At 31.9% G+C, this 20675-nt stretch overlaps 2 protein-coding genes and 1 non-coding gene across 3 annotated transcripts; all 3 read right to left on the minus strand.

Moving 5' to 3' along the window:
* Positions 1-171: 171 nt before the first annotated feature.
* Positions 172-251, minus strand: TRNAL-UAG. The gene has a single exon. It is a non-coding gene; the product is annotated as a tRNA-Leu (tRNA).
* Positions 252-2221: 1970 nt separating this feature from the next.
* On the minus strand, positions 2222-3902 carry LOC124909911 (serine decarboxylase-like). Its single transcript, XM_047450540.1, has 5 exons — positions 3701-3902; positions 3357-3588; positions 3083-3276; positions 2876-3012; positions 2222-2788 (listed from the first exon to the last, which is right to left on the minus strand). The coding sequence occupies exons 1-5, from the start codon at positions 3900-3902 to the stop codon at positions 2222-2224; spliced, it is 1332 nt and encodes a 443-aa protein (XP_047306496.1).
* A 15340-nt stretch (positions 3903-19242) lies between these two features.
* Positions 19243-20444, minus strand: LOC124909912 (probable jasmonic acid carboxyl methyltransferase 2). The gene is made up of 3 exons (XM_047450541.1): positions 20025-20444; positions 19659-19916; positions 19243-19584 (listed from the first exon to the last, which is right to left on the minus strand). Exons 1-3 carry the CDS (start codon positions 20442-20444, stop codon positions 19243-19245), a joined length of 1020 nt encoding a protein of 339 aa, XP_047306497.1.
* Between the last annotated feature and the right edge of the window lie 231 nt (positions 20445-20675).

Raw genomic sequence — 20675 nt, forward strand, 5'->3', positions numbered from 1 at the left:
TCTATCAAAACTAGTATGTTTTCATTAAAGATATATTAAATGCCAATATTTTGATAATTTACTTACTCTTACATGCAATTCTTTTAGATTTTTTTAAATGTAAAAAATTTATAGAAGATCCTTAAACATTACTTAATATCAAGAAAATGCATAAATAAATAAAAAATTTATTGACAGCTGTGGGATTTGAACCCACGCCCTTTCGGACCAGAGCCTAAATCTGGCGCCTTAGACCGCTCGGCCAAACTGTCTTTTGATAGATAAAAGTTTTATTAGAAACTTAAACAAACACTCATTCTTACATGCATTTCTTGCAAGCTGTATTACAAAATACAAAAGAATGAGTGTTTGTTTAAGTTTCTAATAAAAGTTATGACAATACAAAAGTAAGTGAGTTGCCGATTTAATCTTTTTGCGACACATACGACTAACCATAATATAACATTTTCATGCAAATATCATCCGTAAAAAATTAACTGTGAATAACGTTTCATTCAAAAATGAAATCTTTGACTCCTAAAGTTTTTCTAGATAACATGTATCTTTTCTTCATCTCCAGTCATTTTTGTCAATCGAAAATTCTTTTTACTTCCACGTTTTCTTGTAGATAAGATCCTTAGACATTAATATTTTATGTAAGATAAGATTATCTAAACTTTTCTTCGTGTGCGAGTGATGTCATTCATATCAATTCGAATCTCATCAAATTTGTTCATTTGTCTGTCTAATCCATTAAGACTAAAAGATTTTTGCATTTCTTTCCCATTATATTCTTAACAAAAACATATTGCTAGATACTTTTTGGATCATGCGTCATTTAATAAGTTTACAAAAACCCATAGTTGTTGCAAGTTTCCTCATATAACAATTTTGAATTAGCAGCTTCCAAAGAAACGAGGAAACTCACTCTATGTTTTTCTAAATTAATTTCAAGGCAATAGGTTATATATTCAATGCGAAACATCGATACTAGAAATTCTGGATTTCGTTTGAATAATTTGCCTGCAATTTCTGATTTCGCTAGGCGGATCAGAACAATGAGTTTTTAGCAGTTAAATGTGATATGTCACATGTGATACTGAGATTCAAGCTATGATTATAATCGAAGTTGGAGTTGATAAGTTAAATGTGATATGTCACCGGTTTGTCCTTGTTTCTCATTGTTCTTAGAAAAGGAAAAACTAGTCCAAGATTGTTTCAGCTAGGGTTTTGGAATTCATTTAGTTAGATCCTTAATCACAGATTTCAATCGCAGATAAACGAGGTTTATTACAGATTTTATATTGTTTGATCGAAACTGATCCATCCGATGGTCAGATCACGAAACAAGTCTTATTATCAGGCCTGGCAGCAATATCAAAGTTTATGAATGATCTAATTAAACAAAGGAATAGCAAAAACGGCCTGCGACATTATCTGAAGATTGAGATTCGTTTGTTGAGTTCTTGAATGTGATTGAATTGATTGCGACGGCGTCTGCCGGTGAAAGAGAGGGGATGAAGATGATGGTGAGCCCCTGCTGGTGGATTAGGTACAGTGAAGGAAAGAAGAAGGAAACTTTTATTTATTTAATTTTATATATTAAATAGAAAGAGAAGGTCTGTTTGAAATGTAAAAAATAGATTAAAAAAATATATAAAATAAATATTTACGTGGATAAAAATCTAATGTCATTTGAAGCATTCCATTATGTTAAATAATTCTGACACATTTTGACAAGTTTATATACATAAATATAATTTTATAACTTTGTAAATAAATTTGTCAACTCATTCCAACTTTATAAATAAAATTGACATTCTTCCCATTCTTTATTATCTTTAAGAAACTTTTTTTTACATAGATTTATTTTCAGATATGACTAGTATAAAATCCTTCGTAGTCATAATCTATTTTTAAATTTGAATAGTACACCGTGAGAATCAAACATAATTTGATAAGATTTTTAACATTTGAGTTGTGTTACAATAGTTTATATCATAAAATTATCATTTTAATATATATTTTTTGGTTTAAATGTAAAAAGTTAGCATTATCTTCTATAGTCATTATTTTCAATCCAACTTAAGTCGTTGTAAATAAAAATCGAACTCGTAAGTCATTATTTTCTATACAACTTAAGTCGTTATAAGATTCTCTAAGAAGCTTATCCTTATTAGATGATTAATTAAAATCATATAGATAGAATTAAGATAAATTAATGATGGATTGCAATAATATGCTACTTGTGAAAAGGACAAAGACAATTGTCTCCCCCTATGTCATCTGCAAGACAAGGAGGTTGAACTCCTCCATCTTTGTACCAGTCTTTTCGTTTCTTTAACAACTCATCCAAGAATTCTTTAAGCTTTTGAATAGTGACACTGGGCATGACAACTACATGCGCAATGCTTCCCTGACAAGCGAGTTGCCAGCGATTGACAAAGTCATCTTCTAGAGGCCGTTCAAACACCACGGTGCTACTCAAATCATTGAGCATGACACTTATCCCTTCTTCCTTAAGCCGATCTTTCAAGTAACGAGCATTTGTAAGGCACTTTTCAACTTGTTTCTCAAATCCTATATGACTATTCATGTTTAAGGCGTACCACAAGAAGATTGGAGCATGACCGCTCCTACTTCCCATTATTGTGGTGTCTAGAGAGCACAAAAACTCGATATTTGTTGAGATAGTATGAATGTATTGCTTCCTTGTTATATAAACTCCACAAGGCGCTGGACATCCCACAAACTTGTGTCCGGAAATAGTAATACTTCCAATTGGCTTCTTAAAAGAAACTTGAAGGGACTATTTAAGAAAATTTTAACACAACCATAAAAATTGTTATAAATTTACAAGATTACTTTAGAAATTAATTAATGATCACAAACTCACATGCTTAACAAAAGGAATCATAATTCCAAATAAAGCTCCGTCACAATGGATATAGAATCTATCCTCTGAAAATCCACATTCTTCTAAAATTTGTATAATAGTGTCAACATTATCAACGGCTCCTTTCATAGTTGTTCCTGCAATAATATAATATATTAACAAGTAAACACAATACTACTTTAAATCTCATTTTAAACAATATCACACCTATATTGACATTGATGATGGCCGGCTTATCCTTATTAAGAAGCAACTTGGCCCTGAAATCCTCATAATCCATCTCACCCGTGAATAAAGTATCAACCTTGACACACTCCATTTTATACATTCTCGTTGCTTTGAAGACGGAGTAATGTGAATCTCTTGATGTGTATAGTATCCCATCTGGAAGAAGTTCTCGCCTATATAAACATAACATGCATAATCTTTGATTATATTGAAAACAACTAGAAACCATGAAGTTAATTAAGTTATTACATACCCAACTAGAATGCCATGAAGATTTCCTTCCGTGCCACCGTTTGTAACATATCCCCAATAATCAGTGTTCTGAATTTCCCATAGATTGGCAAACCAATCCAAAACCGCAATTTCAAACTCTCGCGAATGCATTCTATAGTTTCCTTCAATGAATGGATCCCCAATGTTGTTTAGGGAAAAAGCTTGCAACTGTGCTAGAGCTCCATAATCAAAGTCCAGATTGGCTGGATAACCTGCAATGAATAGATTATGCATCAAAACAACTAACATGATAATAAATTAAAAAGATAATCAAGTTTACCATTTCCTGTAGTTTTGAAATCAATGTACGTATGTATAATGTACCTATGTGATATAGAGCCCTATTAGCCAGAGTTTCCCTATATCTGTTTAAGGTTCTGGCCATGTAAGCTTTTATATCCTCCTTGTGGTCCATATTCGGCTCAGTGATTGCGAGACGCGATCCATGCACATTCCTCTGAAGCACACTATTCTCCTTACCACATGAATCGCCATGTTCAGAGGGTTCAGCTTTGTTGATCGCCATGTTCAAAGGTTCAGCTCCAATTACTATCAATGTATTTTTTTTTTATATGCACATTCTCATACAATGAACCAACCTCCTTATATAGACACAAAAATCTCACAGAAAACAGAAATGTCTAAAATATACATTGTATCTCATATTACTCACTTCACATAATTTTATTGATTTATTTTTAGTAAAAGAATATATAAATAAGAAATAAAATAATTAATACTAGCGTTCATGAATACTAAATGTGGAATCGAGAAAATAGAGGGATTTTTATTTTGTATTTGGAATTATTTTTTCTAATAATGATTTTGTAAATGTTAAAATATTATTGTTTGTATATTGAAAAAATTGTTGATAATGTTTAAAAATTGTTTGCTCAATGAAATTAAGAAGTGGTGATTTTAAGTTTGAAAAAGCTTTTTTTATATATTTTTTAAATTCGAATTAAAGCTAATCGTTTAATCGTTTTGTCGGCAGTTTGTAAAAAAAAAAGTTTGATACTGGGCAATATCAACAACCTAAATATTATTGGTATGCTAAACATCACCAAATTTTTTCGAGTTGACGTTGGACAATACCAACTTAGTTGCAATTTTGAGCAATGACAACCACATACAAAACATTTGGTATTTTTCATTTCCGTAACACTTATGGATGCTCAGTCAACGGTTGTGAATATGCATAGATGCGGTTAATATAGTTCAATACCAATCATTTCCCACTCAATACCATATAGGAGATCCGATTTAGAATGATGTGTTTTTAGTTAGCAGTTACACTTACTTTATATCTAATAAAATTTGCAAATTATCTTTTAAACAATGACATTGCATGTTTATCTTTATTACAAAACAACTTGCCCTGAAATCTTCATAATAAATCTCAAAAGTACTCAATACAATATCAATCTTGACACATCCAAGTTTATATTGGTGATTTGAAGATGGAGTAATGTGATTATTTGTGCTTAGTATTTCATCAGCAATAAATTATCTCGTAAACAAAACTTTAATTATCCACTAAAATATAATAAGAATATCATCTCATTGTCTTAGTTCCGCAAGTCTAGAGGACTCAATTCACAATTTTCAACACTCATCCATGACTTCTGAATATCAGTTATGCTCTAAAGAAGACTTCAAAAATTACAATACAAAAGAAAATAAGTGGTTGTCTCCACCTCATTGCAACACATAAGACATCGACTAGTCAAATAAGACCCTTGCACAATTATCTATCATGAGTAAAAATCTCAACATGAATCGCACTTTACCCTCAAAATAGATATTTTAGTGAGAACTTTAAGCTCCCACAATTTCTTCTATCAAAACATAGTCCTAACAAATTATTAAAAATAACATAGGAGTCTCACATTATCATTCAAGAACAGTGTTTTTTTTCAAAAAATTTAAATCTTTTAGAGTTTGTGTTGAGGTGTTACTTGCCATTGCGAGCGGGTTTTAAATTCCGGGTAAACGGGTCAGGGTTTTCTTTTATAAAACGGGTTAGAGTATAAATACTTTTTTTGAGTATTTTTCTCATAACAGAGCAAATAGAGAGAGAGTGAATTACAGATCTAGGATTTCAGGTTTCCTTCTTCTTCTTCTTGTTCTTTGGCTGATCTAGAGTGAGAGATTGGGGAGCTTTTGATTGTGGAGTAGTCCAATCATTCCTAGTGTAATCACTTTTTTCATTTGAGAGCAGGGCATGTAAGTTTCTACTATTGACATTTGTTTGATTTAGTGAAACTTATCCCTCCCGTGGACGTAGGTCGATTTTGACCGAACCACGTATATTGTGTTGTCGTTTATTGCTTTGTGCTATTTCAGTTATTGGTAATCTGTTTATCGTCATAGACGATTTGGAATCTGATTTGCTACAGGTTTTGATTTCTAAGAAGATCCATAGTTTTGCTGTTGCAAAACCCAACGGTGGTATCAGAGCAGTATTAATTGGTTATCTGTTTTAACATTGGAGCAGAGTTCTTTGCTGGTTATTTGGCGAAATTCATAGAAGAGATCAACTGGTTTCTTTGCTGGTGTTTTTGTCAGTTGTTAAGGCAGTAATAATGGGGAAATCTAGACCTGATATGGTGAGTCTGAATGGTACAAACTACAGGCAATGGAAACTGATGATCAGTGATCTGTTAGTTTCAGATGATTTGAATGAAGCAATTGAAAATGAGGGTGTTAGACCTGAGACTACAAAAGAGACTAATTGGAAAAAGATAGATAGAAAGGCCTGCAGCTTTATTCGTTCCTGGGTTGGTATAAATGTTGTGCACCATGTTGAGAATGAGACTACAGCGTATGGTGTGTGGAGCAAACTTGAAGCTCTCTATGCTGGGAGGTCAGCAGGGAATAAATCAGCACTGGTACGAAGACTGGTGAATCTAAATTACATTGATAATAAATCAATTGCTGAGCACTTGAATGAATTTCAAAATATTTTGAATCAACTGAGTAGTATGAAGATAAACTTTGATGATGAGGTGCAAGCACTTTTAGTCCTTGGATCTTTGCCTGCAAGTTGGGAGACACTTATTATCACTCTCAACAACTCAGCACCAAATGGTAAAGTCAACATGGCATTTGTCACCAGTTCCTTACTTGATGAGGAGAATCGAAAGGGGGATAAACCCTCTAAGTCTGATATGTTGGTGGCTGATAGAGAAAGATCAAAAGATAATAGAAGTGGTTCGAGCAGGGGAAAGTCTAGAAGCAAGTCTAGAGCTCCAAAGAAGGATGGTGCTTGCCGTTACTGTGGCAAAATGGGTCACTGGAAAAATGAGTGCTGGAAATTTAAAAATGATAAAGCGAAGGGTACAGTGAAGCCCAGAGAAAAGAAAGAACAGAGTGCAGATACATCTGCTTATGCTTCAGATGGTGAACTGACATATGCTTCTAACTGTCAAGACTCCTATCTTAGCACATCTTCAAATGAAACAGCATGGATTGTTGACACAGGTGCCTCATTCCATATAACTCCACACAAAGGTTACTTCCATTCCTACAAAGCTGGTGATTATGGTGAGGTTCGCATGGGTAACAGTGGTGTGTCCAAGATAGTTGGTCTGGGTGATGTTAGAATTGAGACAAACATGGGCTGCTTCCTGACATTTAGAGATGTAAGACATGTTCCTGATTTGAGAATGAATTTGATTTCAGCAGGTAAGCTCGATGATGGAGGCTACCATAATGTTTTCAGTGGTGGAGCATGGAAGCTAAGCAAGGGTTCATTGGTTATTGCACGAGGTAAGAAATGTTGTTCATTATACAAGACAAATTTGAAAATTGTCTATGATGCAGCATATTCTGTTTTAATGGAGTCATCCTCTGAGTTGTGGCACAAGAGATTAGGTCACATTAGTGAAAAGGGGCTAAATGTTTTGATCAAGAGAAATGAGTTGCTGAATCTCAAGGATGCTCATCTTGAAAATTGTGAGCATTGCTTGAAGGGTAAGCAGAACAGAGTCTCTTTCAGTAAGTCAAAAGTTGAACTGAAAAAGAATGTCCTTGAATTGGTCCATACAGATATTTGTGGTCCTATGAAGATTAAATCTATAGGCGGTGCTTCCTATTTTGTAACCTTCATAGACGATGCATCTAGGAAGGTTTGGGCTTATGCTATAAAGTCCAAGGATGAGGTTGCAGCAATGTTTGAGGTCTTTCACAAGCTGGTTGAAAGAGAGACAGGAAGAAAACTAATGAGGGTGCGGTCAGATAATGGGGGAGAGTACATTGGCTCATTTGATGATTATTGCAAAGAGCAGGGTATTCGACATGAACAGACTGTGCCCAAGACTCCACAACAAAATGGTGTGACAAAGAGGATGAACAGAATAATGTTGGAACGGATGAGGAGTATGCTCTCCCATGCCAGGTTGGCTAAGCATTTATGGGCTGAAGCCATGAGCACTGCAGTGTATGTGATCAACCGTTCTCCCTCCAAGCCATTGAATAATAAGTGTGCAGAAAGCGTCTGGTCAGGTAAAGATGTTAATTATGACTATTTACGTGTTTTTGGTTGTAGAGCTTTTGTGCATGTTCCAAAAGATGAGAGGTCTAAGCTAGATGCAAAAACCAGACAATGCATATTTTGGGGTATGGTGATGAAAAGTGGGGATACAGGTGTTATGACCCAGTTGATAAGAAGGTTTTGAGAAGTCGGGATGTGGTATTCCTTGAAGATCAGACTATTGAGAATTTTGAAGATGGTGAAAAGCTTGATGCATACATACGTGACCTTTCTGGTCTTGAGTTGTCTCATGATGTTGAGGAGACAAAGCCACATGTAGCTTCAGACTCAGATAGTGATGATGATGTTCCTCAGGGTCAAGCTGTAGGCCATGGAAATGATACTAATACTGAAACTGATCTTGGTGATAATGTTGAGGTTGATTTTGAAGTTCAACAAGAAGATGGAAATCAACAGAATCAACAAACAGATGTACTTCAGAGGTCTACTAGGGAGAAAAGATCAAGTTCTAAGTATCCTGCTACAGAGTATGTTCTTCTAACTGATTGTGGGGAGCCTATATGCTATAAGGAGGCTCTTGAGGATGCTCATAAGAAAGAATAGCTAGCTGCCATGGATGAAGAGATGAAGTCATTGCTGAAAAATGGCACATATGATCTAGTTGAAAGACCAGAGAACAGAAAAGTATTACAAAATAAATGGGTGTACAAGATCAAGCAAGAAGGTGATGATAGCAAGACAAGATACAAGGCTAGGCTGGTTGTCAAAGGTTTTGTCCAGAGGCATGGAATCGATTATGATGAGATTTTCTCACCGGTAGTGAAGATGACTTCTATCCGGGTGGTGTTAAGTCTAGCTGCTTGTATGGATCTTGATGTTAAACAACTTGATGTCAAGACTGCATTTCTCCATGGTGATTTGGATGAAGATGTTTATATGGAGCAACCTGAAGGTTATAATAAGAAAGGTGAGGAAAGCAAGGTGTGCAAACTTGTCAAAGTCTGTACGGTTTGAAGCAAGCACCAAGGCAGTGGTATCTTAAGTTTGAGTCGTTCATGACCATCCATGGGTACATGAAGACGTCTACAGATCACTGTGTCTTTGTGCAAAAGCTTGCTTCTAATGATTTTATTATACTTCTCCTATATGTTGATGACATGCTGATTGTTGGGAGAGACAAGCTCAAGATTGCCAAGTTGAAAAAGGATTTGGCTAAGTTTTTTGAGATGAAAGACTTGGGTCAAGCAAGACAAATTCTTGAAATGCAGGTCATTCGTGATCGGGTGAAGAAAAGACTATGGTTATCTCAAGAGAGATATATTGAGAAGATTCTAAAACGATTCTGTATGGACAAGGCAAAGCCAGTTGCTTGTCCATTGGCTACACACTTGAAAATAAACAAGACAATGTCTCCCAAGGATGAAGAGGAAAGACAAGAAATGTGCAGTGTTCCATATGCTTCAGCAATAGGCAGTCTGATGTATGCAATGGTCTGTACAAGACCAGATATAGCTCATGTGGTTGGAGTACTTAGTCGTTTTCTTTCAAATCCTGGTAAGACACATTAGGAAGCGGTTATGTAGCTAATGAGATATCTTTGAGGGACCTCCAAATACGCTTTGTGTTATGGTACTGGAAAGTCACATGTTGAAGGGTTTTCTGATTCAGATATGAGTGGTGATATTGACACAATGAGATCAACTTCAGGGTATTTGTTTACTTTTGGAGGAGGAGCTGTATCATGGCAGTCTCGTCTACAGAAATGTGTTGCTTTGTCTACTACAGAAGCTGAATATATTGCCATTACTGAATGTTGTAAAGAAATGAGATGGATGAAAGAATTGTTGAAAGAAATTGGCATTGCACAAGACAGATTTGTGGTGTTTAGTGACTCACAGAGTGCTATACATGTGAGCAAGAATCCAAGTTTCCATTCACGTTCAAAACACATCCAAAGAAGGTACCATTGGATCCGTGAAGTGCTCGAGAAGAAGGAGTTATACTTGGAGAAAGTGCACACAGATGAGAACGGGTCAGATATGATGACAAAGGGCTTGCCAAGAGGAAAGCATGAGATATGTTGTGCCAAAGCCGGAATGGTTCTGGCAGGAGCGTCACGATGATGAATGTTTATAGCAACATTCTCCCATGGCTCGGAAGGGGGAGAATTGTTGAGGTGTTCCTTGCCATTGCGGGCGGGTTTTAAATTCCGTGTAAACGGGTCAGGGTTTTCTTTTAGAAAACGGGTTAGAGTATAAATACTTTTTTTGGGTATTTTTCTCATAACAGAGCAAATAGAGAGAGAGAGTGAATTACAGATCTAGGGTTTCAGGTTTCCTTCTTCTTCTTGTTCTTTGGCTGATCTAGAGTGAGAGATTGGGGGAGCTTTTGATTGTGGAGTAGTCCAATCATTCCTAGTGTAATCACTTCTTTCATTTGAGAGCAGGGCATGTAAGTTTCTACTATTTACATTTGTTTGATTTAGTGAAACTTATCCCTCCCGTGGACGTAGGTCGATTTTGACCGAACCACGTATATTGTGTTGTCGTTTATTGCTTTGTGCTATTTCAGTTCTTGGTAATCTGTTTATTGTCATAGACGATTTGGAATCTGATTTGTTACAGGTTTTGATTTCTAAGAAGATCCATAGTTTTGCTGTTGCAAAACCCAACAGTTTGTGCATTCAGATGTTCTATTCATTTAGTCGTGCAAACTATTAGTCGTGGTCTTCACTTTGTAAGGTTTATTCATGATCATTCTATAAAAGAAAATTAAATGCATTCATAGTAAAATTGGTGGTGAATAATAGAGACATTTGATGTATTGTAGTCAGTATAACATCTGACATCAAATACTTTGAAAAGCATAGTTGCCTACTACATATGATGGTACATCTTGTTAATTTGAATTTATGTTAAAGTTTGAAATATGCATGAATATGAAAGCATATTTTCTAATGGATGTACACTTTTCATATTTTGAACGATTGAAAGATCAAAGTAAAGAGTACATCTTATTGAGAATAGAAAAATAAATATAATAAAAAATGAAAAAGAATTTTATGTGTCATTCAATTAAATAATAAAAAACGTTAATCTAGATAATAAATCATAGTTAGATAGTTCAAGAAACACGGGTATTTACTAAGAGATCAAAATTTTTCGAGATTGATTTATACTTAAAAAAAAATGTCTTGAACTGAAATGTATCATACATATTATTGATAATAAATAACTCTCCTACCTCTTCTTTAAATCAATAACGATTTTAATGATAAACAAATCTGATTTGTTAAGTACAATTATATTATTTAAGCTATCCATGATAGGTTAATAATCAAACCATTCATAAATTGAAATAAAGCCAAACTTAAATTCTTAATAAAAAATGTTGTTTAAAGTGAAAATATAAAATAATATGAAATTTATTAGGCTAGTTAGAATGAATTTTTATTTAAATAATAAACTAAAGACATGGCCCCATCATGATGCAATTTATATTCACTAAAAGAAAATAAATAAATAAATATATTTATCTTAATGTTTGAATAATATCAAGATCAAAGTTTATAAAGAAAATAGTTAAAACAATTACACTAAATTATTTTTTAATATTAAAATATTATATATCTCTGTAATTTATTATATTAAAAAGAATTATAAAAACAAAAATTTCATTATCATCCCCCAACTATCATTAACCCTCCAAGTCAGTATTTATAGATATGGGCTAGTGGTGGTTCAGAAACATCACATAAATTATGAAAGTGAGCAGAAAACATTAAGTCTTAGCCCAACAGGTTAAGCCCAAGCCCAAGCCCAAGCCCAAGCCCAGATAGTTAGGGTTAAAATGAAATATGAATTACTTCACAAAATTAGTGGCTTTCATGTATTAACCAAAATGTTGTTTGCGACAAACTTGAAGACTTATATCATTCTTTATCAACCATTTTGTTTTTTTAATAAAACAAGTCCATTCCATCCAAAATAGTTTCTAACCAAAATACTTATTAAATTTAGAATCACATATTAAATTAGGAAGGGACAGGGGAGAGAATTTGATTGAGGAATGTGGAAGGAAATGATGTGTCACTAATCACCTGTTGGAAAAAAGATAAAATATGAGGAAAGAGAGAAGAGAGAAGAGAGAAAAGAGAAATTTTGTTATTTTTTTGGCTAATCAAATTGCGCCACATCATTCGCTCCTTCAAATTTCCTCTCTCAATCATTTCTCATAAATTAGTTTGGGGTCATGACTTCCTTAATTAAATGTAAAATGCATTTTTAAATTCTAACACCAATTCCTTATCATCTTTATCCTTATTTTTTTTTGTTTTGAAAAAAATACAATCCTTCCTAGTTAATATATTTTAGATGAGATGAGAAGGTACTTAATGAGAATTAAATATAATTATAAAATTATTATTTTCATATATTTTTTTGTTTAAACGTAGAAAGTTAGTACCATCCTCCATAATTTAAGTCGTCCCCTTTGGTATCTTAAGAATTATTCTTGCAACTTAAGTTAGCTTAATAAGTTTTAATTACCATTTTAATTAACTTTGTAACAATGAATATTTTGATAAACAATTCTAGTAAAATATTATTTTTGGTTTTTGGGAATTCACAAAATGTGAGAGGGTTGGTGTTGATACAATGCTTATAGAGATTTGAAGGAGTAATTAAACACAAAATGTGTAACATTGAATCAAGAATTGGCTCTTCTAACTTAATTTGTCACTTTCCCTTATTATGTAGACATCCTATATAGGGTGTGGTTTCTGAGACAGAACTCCCTCGGGACACTTTTATATATATTCTCTACAATTTTTAATATAGTGTATATTGTAAATATTGTAAATTTATATTATTATAATAAAATAAATTTAAAATTCTTATAAAATATAATAAATAAATAAATAAATATATTTGTAATTTTATATATTTAATTGTGTTAGTGTTTGGAGCAGAATCAAAATGAGATCGGGACAAGTCGGGACGGGGAACACAAATACCATCCCGATCAACTATCGGTCAAATCAGAGAATAATTGCCTTTCATTGGACCAAAACTATTATGGCATGACAGTTTCTATTTTTCATCTTAATCGCATAACAACCTTTAGGCAACCTTCATATTTACTCCATATTTACTCTTTGTTTCAAAATGAGAGATAGATGCATGCATTTCCTTTAATATTTAATCTTTGAATTAATAAAACCATAAATAGCCACCATTCATTCATACATAACGAATGAAGAAATACTCACTACAAAAACGAACAAGTTTCATGAATCTATTTTTAATAAAATAAATAAGAAAGAGAATGATTAATATTGAATATAAGACCCGTGAATCAATATGTAAATAATATTTATATTTGTATATAATTAAAGACATATATTATTTTATTTTTTAAAAGAGGAGGGACAAGAGAGGGAATTTGGGAAAGGAAATGGAGAGAAAATAATGTCTCAATATATCACTAGTTGAAAAAAAGATAAAGTGTGAAGAGAGAGAAGAAAGAGAAATTTTGTTATTTTTTGGCAATTAAAATGCGTCACATCATTTCCTTTAAAATTTTGTTATTTTTTGGGCCAAAATGCGCCACGTAATTCCCTTTAAAATTCCCTCTACCAATATAGATTTAATTTAAATAAATACTTTTGTCATAATTCAATTCTAATCATTTTATTTTTAAATTTATTATATATAAAGTTTTAAATATTTTTTAATAATTCAATTGTAATAGTTTTAATTTGTAATATTAATTGTTGTATAAAGACAATTTTATATGTTATTCCATTCTAACCATTTTAATTTATTTTCCCTTTTTAAAGATACTAAAATGTGTAGTTTTATATTATAATATGAGACAAATATATAAACAAACAAAATTTAAATTTATTATTTATTATTTATGATATATATATATATATATATATATATATATATAAATGAATACATATAGCTAGTTCGTAAATCAATTCTCACTTCTCAAAATTTTATTTATAAAATATATATCAATACATAAAAATATAAATTATAAGTTATCTACAAATTTAAGGGTTCATATTTCATTTTTAAAGTTAATTTAATTAAATATATTTTTTTTATAAAATGTGTTTAATTTAAAATATAATCTAAGGAAAAGTATAAATAAAAAATTTAAATAATGATCTATTTTATGCCAGCGTGGTTAGAAATTAAAGTGATAATAATAATAAAGTGTTATTCAAGAGACTGATTATCCAAGTCTATTGAAATTATCTCTAGTTTATGAGACTCTTTAAGTCTCTTATTTTAATGTTTAAATTTTGTTTAACTATATAAGTTGTAATTATCTCTAGTTTATGAGACAAGTCTCTTATTTTAATGTTTAAATTTTGTTTAACTATATAAGTTGTAATCATGTTCTTATTTCAATAAATTCAAAGAATTTCAATCAAGTTTGTTTCTATGCAAAGTCTTTATTCACCTTTCTAATAAATTTCTTCACGGTTCGATCATCGAAGTCCTGTTTGTGATTTCGTTACATGGTATTAGAGCTTTGGTTACATTCATGAAGAAGGTATTGTAGTTATTTGATATGGAAAGTGGTGGTCGTGTAGTTGAACTCGATTTGAAGTTGTTAAACTAGTCAAACTCCCGGATATGGAAAACTTGTATGGAATCGTACCTGGTTGGGGAAGATTTGTGGGACGTCGTCGTAGACGACAATGATGTAACTTTTGAGGATGTCGCTAAAAATGCGAAAGCATCGAAGAAGTGGAAGAAACTCAACGCGGAAGCATAATTTGTGTTGAAGAGGTTAACCTCCCACAATTTGTTTGAGCACATCATCGGTTGTGGATCTGCTCGTGAAATCTGGGAAACGTTTGATCGTCTTTTCAACAAAAAGAACGAGGTTCGTCTCTAGTTGCTTGAAAACGAGTTGGCAGCTGCGAAGAAAATCAAATATGTCTCAAAGTTCTTCTTAAGGTAAAGAACATATGTTCATAAATTTCTTTATTAAACCTAGATGAGAAAATTTCAGAGGCTCGAACTAAGAGTCATATTGTTCGAGGACTTCGATCCGAGTATACGCCATTCATCACCTCGATTCAAGGTTGGGCTCAACAACCTTCACTTGAGGAGTTCGAAAATCTCTTGTCATCTCAAGAGTTGTTAGCTACACAAATGGTTGGAACGAGTATAAAGGAGGTGTCGAACAGTGCGTTGTTCGTGGAGAAATCGAGCTGGAAGAAGTGAAAGTTGAAGAATGAAGAAACATGTCAGGATTCTTCAAATATTCCTAAAAATCCCCTTAAGTGTTTTAGGTGCGGCAAGACTAAACCCTTCAAGAGAAATTGTCGAGTAAATTTGGATGAAAATTTTTCTAGTTTAAATCTCATAGAAAAATCTGGCCAGCGTGTTGAGGAGGACTGAGACAAGGCTTTTCATATCGATATGATGATTTTGAAGGAAAATCAAATAGAGGCGTCTCGTGGTAAAAATGAGATCGATCAAAGGTGAATTGTTGATTGAGGGTGCAAACATCATGTTACTAGAGATGATTATGTGTTTTCTTCAAGTCGAATTCATAATGGAGGTGACATTATCACAGTAGATAACTCGGTTCATGAAGTTAAAAAGGAAGGATCCATTGTCATTAATAGCGGCAATGAAGAACCTATTACTCTAAAGAATGTCTATCACGTTCCAGGAATTCGGAAGAACCTTTTCTCTGTCGTAAATGTTGTAGGCGCCGAAAATTTTGTGTTGTTCGGTCCACACAATATGGAGATTTTAAGGAACGTGAAAGAAATCAAGGCAGATGTGGTTAACACTAGAACTCGAGTAAATGATCTCTTTGTCCTTTCAACATCAAATTCGTACTTTGAAAAGGTGAACGACAAAAACACCTCATTTCTATGGCATGCAAGGCTTGGGAACTAAGTTTAGTGTTATGTCTCGAAAGAATCTTGTCGAAGGTCTACTTGAATATATGAGGATCGAGAAGGGTAGTGTGTGTAAATAATGTCAATATGGGAAGACTCATCGACTTCCATTCGACAACTCTGTATGAAGAAGCAAAAGTCTTTTGGATTGAGTTCATAGTGACTTGATGGGACCAACTCGGACTGCCTCATACTCGAGAAATAAATATATGTTGTTATTTTGGATGACTAATTTTCCTAGTTCACTTGGATGTACTTCGTGAAAGAGAAGTCCGAAGTGTTCTCTAAATTTCTTGAGTTCAAGGAGACGATAGAAGGAGAAACAAGATAGGAAAATTCAAGTATTGCGGACATACAATGGTGGAGAATTTTACTCTAAAGAGTTTGAAGTTTTGTATGCAAAATGACATAAAAAGAGAACTCTCCTATCTAGAGACCTCACAACAAAATGGGATTGCCGAAAGAAAGATTCGACACCTTATAGAGACTTGTAAGTTATGCCTGCATATGAAGAAAATACCAAAGTAGTTATGAGCGGAAGGCATAAGTTGTGATGTCAATGTCATCAATCGAAGTCTTCTTAGCTCAAATGATTTCAAATCTTCATTCAAGATGCTTTTTGATTTTAAGCCAAGTCTGAAGCATTTTCGAGTTTTTGGATCAACTTTTTATGTCCGTATTACATAATTGAAAAGTGAGTGTTAGTCGGTTATGGTGAGAGAAGAAAATGGTGGCATGTATGGATCCATCAACTCACAAATACACTATATCCATGTCATCATTAATAGAATAAATAAATAAGAAATAAAATAATTAATACTAAATATGGAATCTAGCGTTCATGAATACTAAATGTGGAAGACAGGAATTTTTATTTTATATTCGGAATTTTTTTTTTAATAATGATTTTGTAAACGTTGAAATACTATTGTTTGTAGATTGATTATTTCTTGTAATTGACAATGTTGTGAAGATGTTTAAAAATTATTTGCTCAATGAAATTAAGAAGGGGTGATTTGAAGTTTGAAAAGACTGTTTTTATATATTTTTTAAATTTGAATTAAAGCTAATAGTTTTGTTGGCAGTTTGTAAAAAAATAATGTCAACAACTTATAATATTATTGGTATGCTAAACATCAACCAAATTTTTTCGAGTTGACGTTGAACATTACCAACCTAGTTGCAATTTTGAGCAATGACAACCACATACAAAATATTTGGTATTTTCCATTTCCGCAACACTTATAAATGCAACGTCAACTGTTGTGAATCTGCACAGATGCGGTTAATATAGTTCAATACCAATAATTTCCCACTCAATACCATATAGGAGATCCGATTTAGAATGATGTGTCTTTAGTTAGTAGTTACACTTACTTTATATCTAATAAAATTTGAAAATTATCTTTTAAACATTGACATTGCATGTTTATCTTTATTACAAAACAACTTGGCCTGAAATCTTCATAATAAATCTCAACAGTCAATACAATATCAATCTTGACACATCCAAGTTTATACAGTCTTGGTGATTTGAAGATGGAGTAGTGAATAATGAGATTATTTGTGCTTAGTATTTCATCAGCAATAAGTTATCTTCGTAAACAAAACTTGAATTATCTGTTCATATGATAGAATTTAGTTTAGTTCAAGGTGAATTTTAACTTGGCTTTGATTATGATTTGTTCAAAGGTTATTTGCATATGATATATATTTTCTTATCAAACAAGATTTTTTTTAATAAAACCATAAAAAATTCTTCAAATAACCAATATCAATCCAACTAATTGGTGGGCCTGGACTTGTAGACACTAGTCACACTACTTATCTGCTGGGCTAATTGGTTTATGGATAAGTATTTCCTTGAGATTGATATTTGGAAGAAAAATACATCTATATGAGAAACTTATTCATATTTGAGCATCTTAATGTTTTTTTAAAAGAAAAAAATGTTGTTATTCAGAAAGAACATTTATATAATAAAGTATTAGGAAAGGGACAATGCACAGATTATAGATCACCTTATAAATGTCAAAGTCTAATTAATAAAACAAGCTATTAAAATAATAAATAAAAATAATAAAAACTTTCAAATGGCCCAACCAACAACATTGTTACTTAGTTTGTAATATGTTGGTTATTTGAGTGTTTTAATATGTTTTTATTAAGGATCTTTTTTAATTATTTGTTATTTTAATTGGTTCAATTATTATATTGTTCTTTTTTGTAATTAGAATTAAAATTTTATAAAAATAAATTAAGTATATTTTTAATTAATAAATTGAGTAATTTAATAATTTAAAAAATATATTAAAATGATTAAATTTTGGATAAAAATCTCTTAAAAAAATCCAAATCAATCAAGCTTATATATATTTTATATAACCCAAACCACACACAATTATTATTGTTGTGAGAATCAAAATAAATATAATACTAATATTTGTTTTACCTTAAAAAATATGTTACTAGTTATATAGCCTCGTGCATTTGCACGAGTAATAATATAAAAATCGAGAAAAAATTACGGTGAAAATGTGTTGGACTTATATTGTTAAAACGTTGCGTGTTTATAAAATTTGGTGTTGAATCTAAAATATAAAATCTTATTAACATAGTTGGTTAAATGGTTGTATTTGTTTTTGTTAGTTTACGAGTTTGAAACATACATATAACATTTTTAATTTTATTTTTAAACGTTTTAAGTTTATGGGCTGGTCAACCCACAATCCGACCTAAGTATCCATTTACTCTCACGTATATATCCAAATTAACCACATCTCTCGACCCGACAATCCGTACACTTTAAAAATTAAGCATCATTATATTTATATAGATTAGTTAGTTAAAAAGTTGAACTTATATTGTTAAAACGTCCCGCGTTCATCAAACTGATTAAAATGTTGTACTTGTTTTTGTTAGGTTGCAAGTTCAAAACATACATATACCATTTTTAATTTTATTTTTAACCGTTTTAAGTTTATGGGCCGATCAACCTATAATCTGACCCAAGTATCTATTTACTCTCATATATATATTCAAATTAACTACCGCTTTCGACCTGACAATCCAAATAATTTGAAATAAGCCTATATATATATATATATATATATATATATATTTGGTTTCCATTGCACATTAAATAACTAAGAGCTTCTTTAATCTTGAATTATTTGATTTATTTTAAAACAATTATATCACATCTCTTTTAATTAATTGAATCATTAAATTAATTAATTAAAACATCAAAACACTCCAAATTTATTTTTATAAAAAAAACTTTTATATAATATATATATATATTATAACTAACTCAAATAATTTACATTTAATCAAACAAGATTTTTAATTTATAATCCAAATATTTTTACAAATAACTCAAGATCAAACAAATTCTAAATAGTTTAGATAAATACAGATGGAACAAACATTTTATTTCTTACACAGACAAATTATGAGATTGATATAATTTGTCTTATTTGATTTGAGATTATTAGCTGCATGCTCTTTGTATCTCTCGAACACATAGTCCAAGTCAAGCTCTCCGAAATGACTCACCAACATAGGCTCACTAATCGATCGGATGCAATTTGTTAAATATTCTCCACTTCCTTTTTTATATAATTTGTCATCAGGATCCCATTCACAATCAAAATCTTGTAACTTTTCAAGATAAAAAGAGTTCTCCTCTTCAATGATTGTCATTACTTCATCTTTATAAGGATGGTAGACAGGCAAATTGAATGAATCCACCTCTGATTGTTTAATAAGCCCCTGTCACAAATATTTTAAATGAATATATTATTATATAAGAGTTATAAATCATAATTTTAAACAAAAGTTTAAACCTGAGAAACTGCATCAAGAAGTGATTGGGCTAACAGTTCATAAATGCACCAAATATCATTTTCAGATGGATCATGATCAAGCATGTTTCTTCCAATAAGAGTAAGGACCATTCTACCCTTAGGCAGAATCTCATGTGACCTATGAGTAAGGAAAGATGAGAAGTCCTTGTAAAATTGTTTCTTGTATACATTGAACACATTAGGATGGCATGTTTTCTCCATGTAAATATGCCCTTTGTTGTCAAGATTTTCTGGGACCTTTAATAATCAGTAACAAATTATGGGAAAATAATAACAGTTAGTTATATACACACTTTGTTAAACATTGAAACAATAATTAATTTCGATAAAAAAAAACAAACAAACCTGGGAGATCCAATGAATGCTATAAGAAGAGTGTACAAAGTGCAAACTTTTTCTTGGAAAAATCCTTTCATAAAAAGATGCTGGCACACCGGAGAATAAACACTTTTGACTAAATTCATATCCATATTTTTCTTTTAATTGCTCGTAGAAAGATGGCAGTACAATAAATATGTTATTGAAGTCATTTTTGTGTAGATCGTTCAACACGACTAATATCTCTGGGATTTTGTTATTGATCTGGTTAGACAGCTTGTAGACGGTGTCGATAATCTCGGACACGAATAAAAGGGTGTTGGGCCCTGAAGCACATCCAAGATCTGCAAACCTAAAAGTCTCTATCATCTCAAATGGTGTTTGATTGAGGAACATGTCTTTGATGATGTCCTTCATAATGGGCAGTGCCTTATTCATCACCTTCATCTAAATAAATACATTGGAAAGAAGACAATAAAATATTTTGCTTGTTAGTTTATTTGTTGTTGTTTGTTAAATTGTCTTTAAGCTTGTTCTCTTTTGCTTGTTAGTTTGTAATATACCTAGACTATTAGAAATATTGAGTTTGTTTTAAATTCTCAAATATATATTACTTTGAAAACAAATTAAAGACAAGTGAAAGACTCATAATACAATGATGATATAAGGTTAAATTAT

The sequence above is a fragment of the Impatiens glandulifera genome, chromosome 7 (assembly GCF_907164915.1).
Source record: "Impatiens glandulifera chromosome 7, dImpGla2.1, whole genome shotgun sequence".
Classification (NCBI taxonomy): Eukaryota; Viridiplantae; Streptophyta; class Magnoliopsida; order Ericales; family Balsaminaceae; genus Impatiens; species Impatiens glandulifera.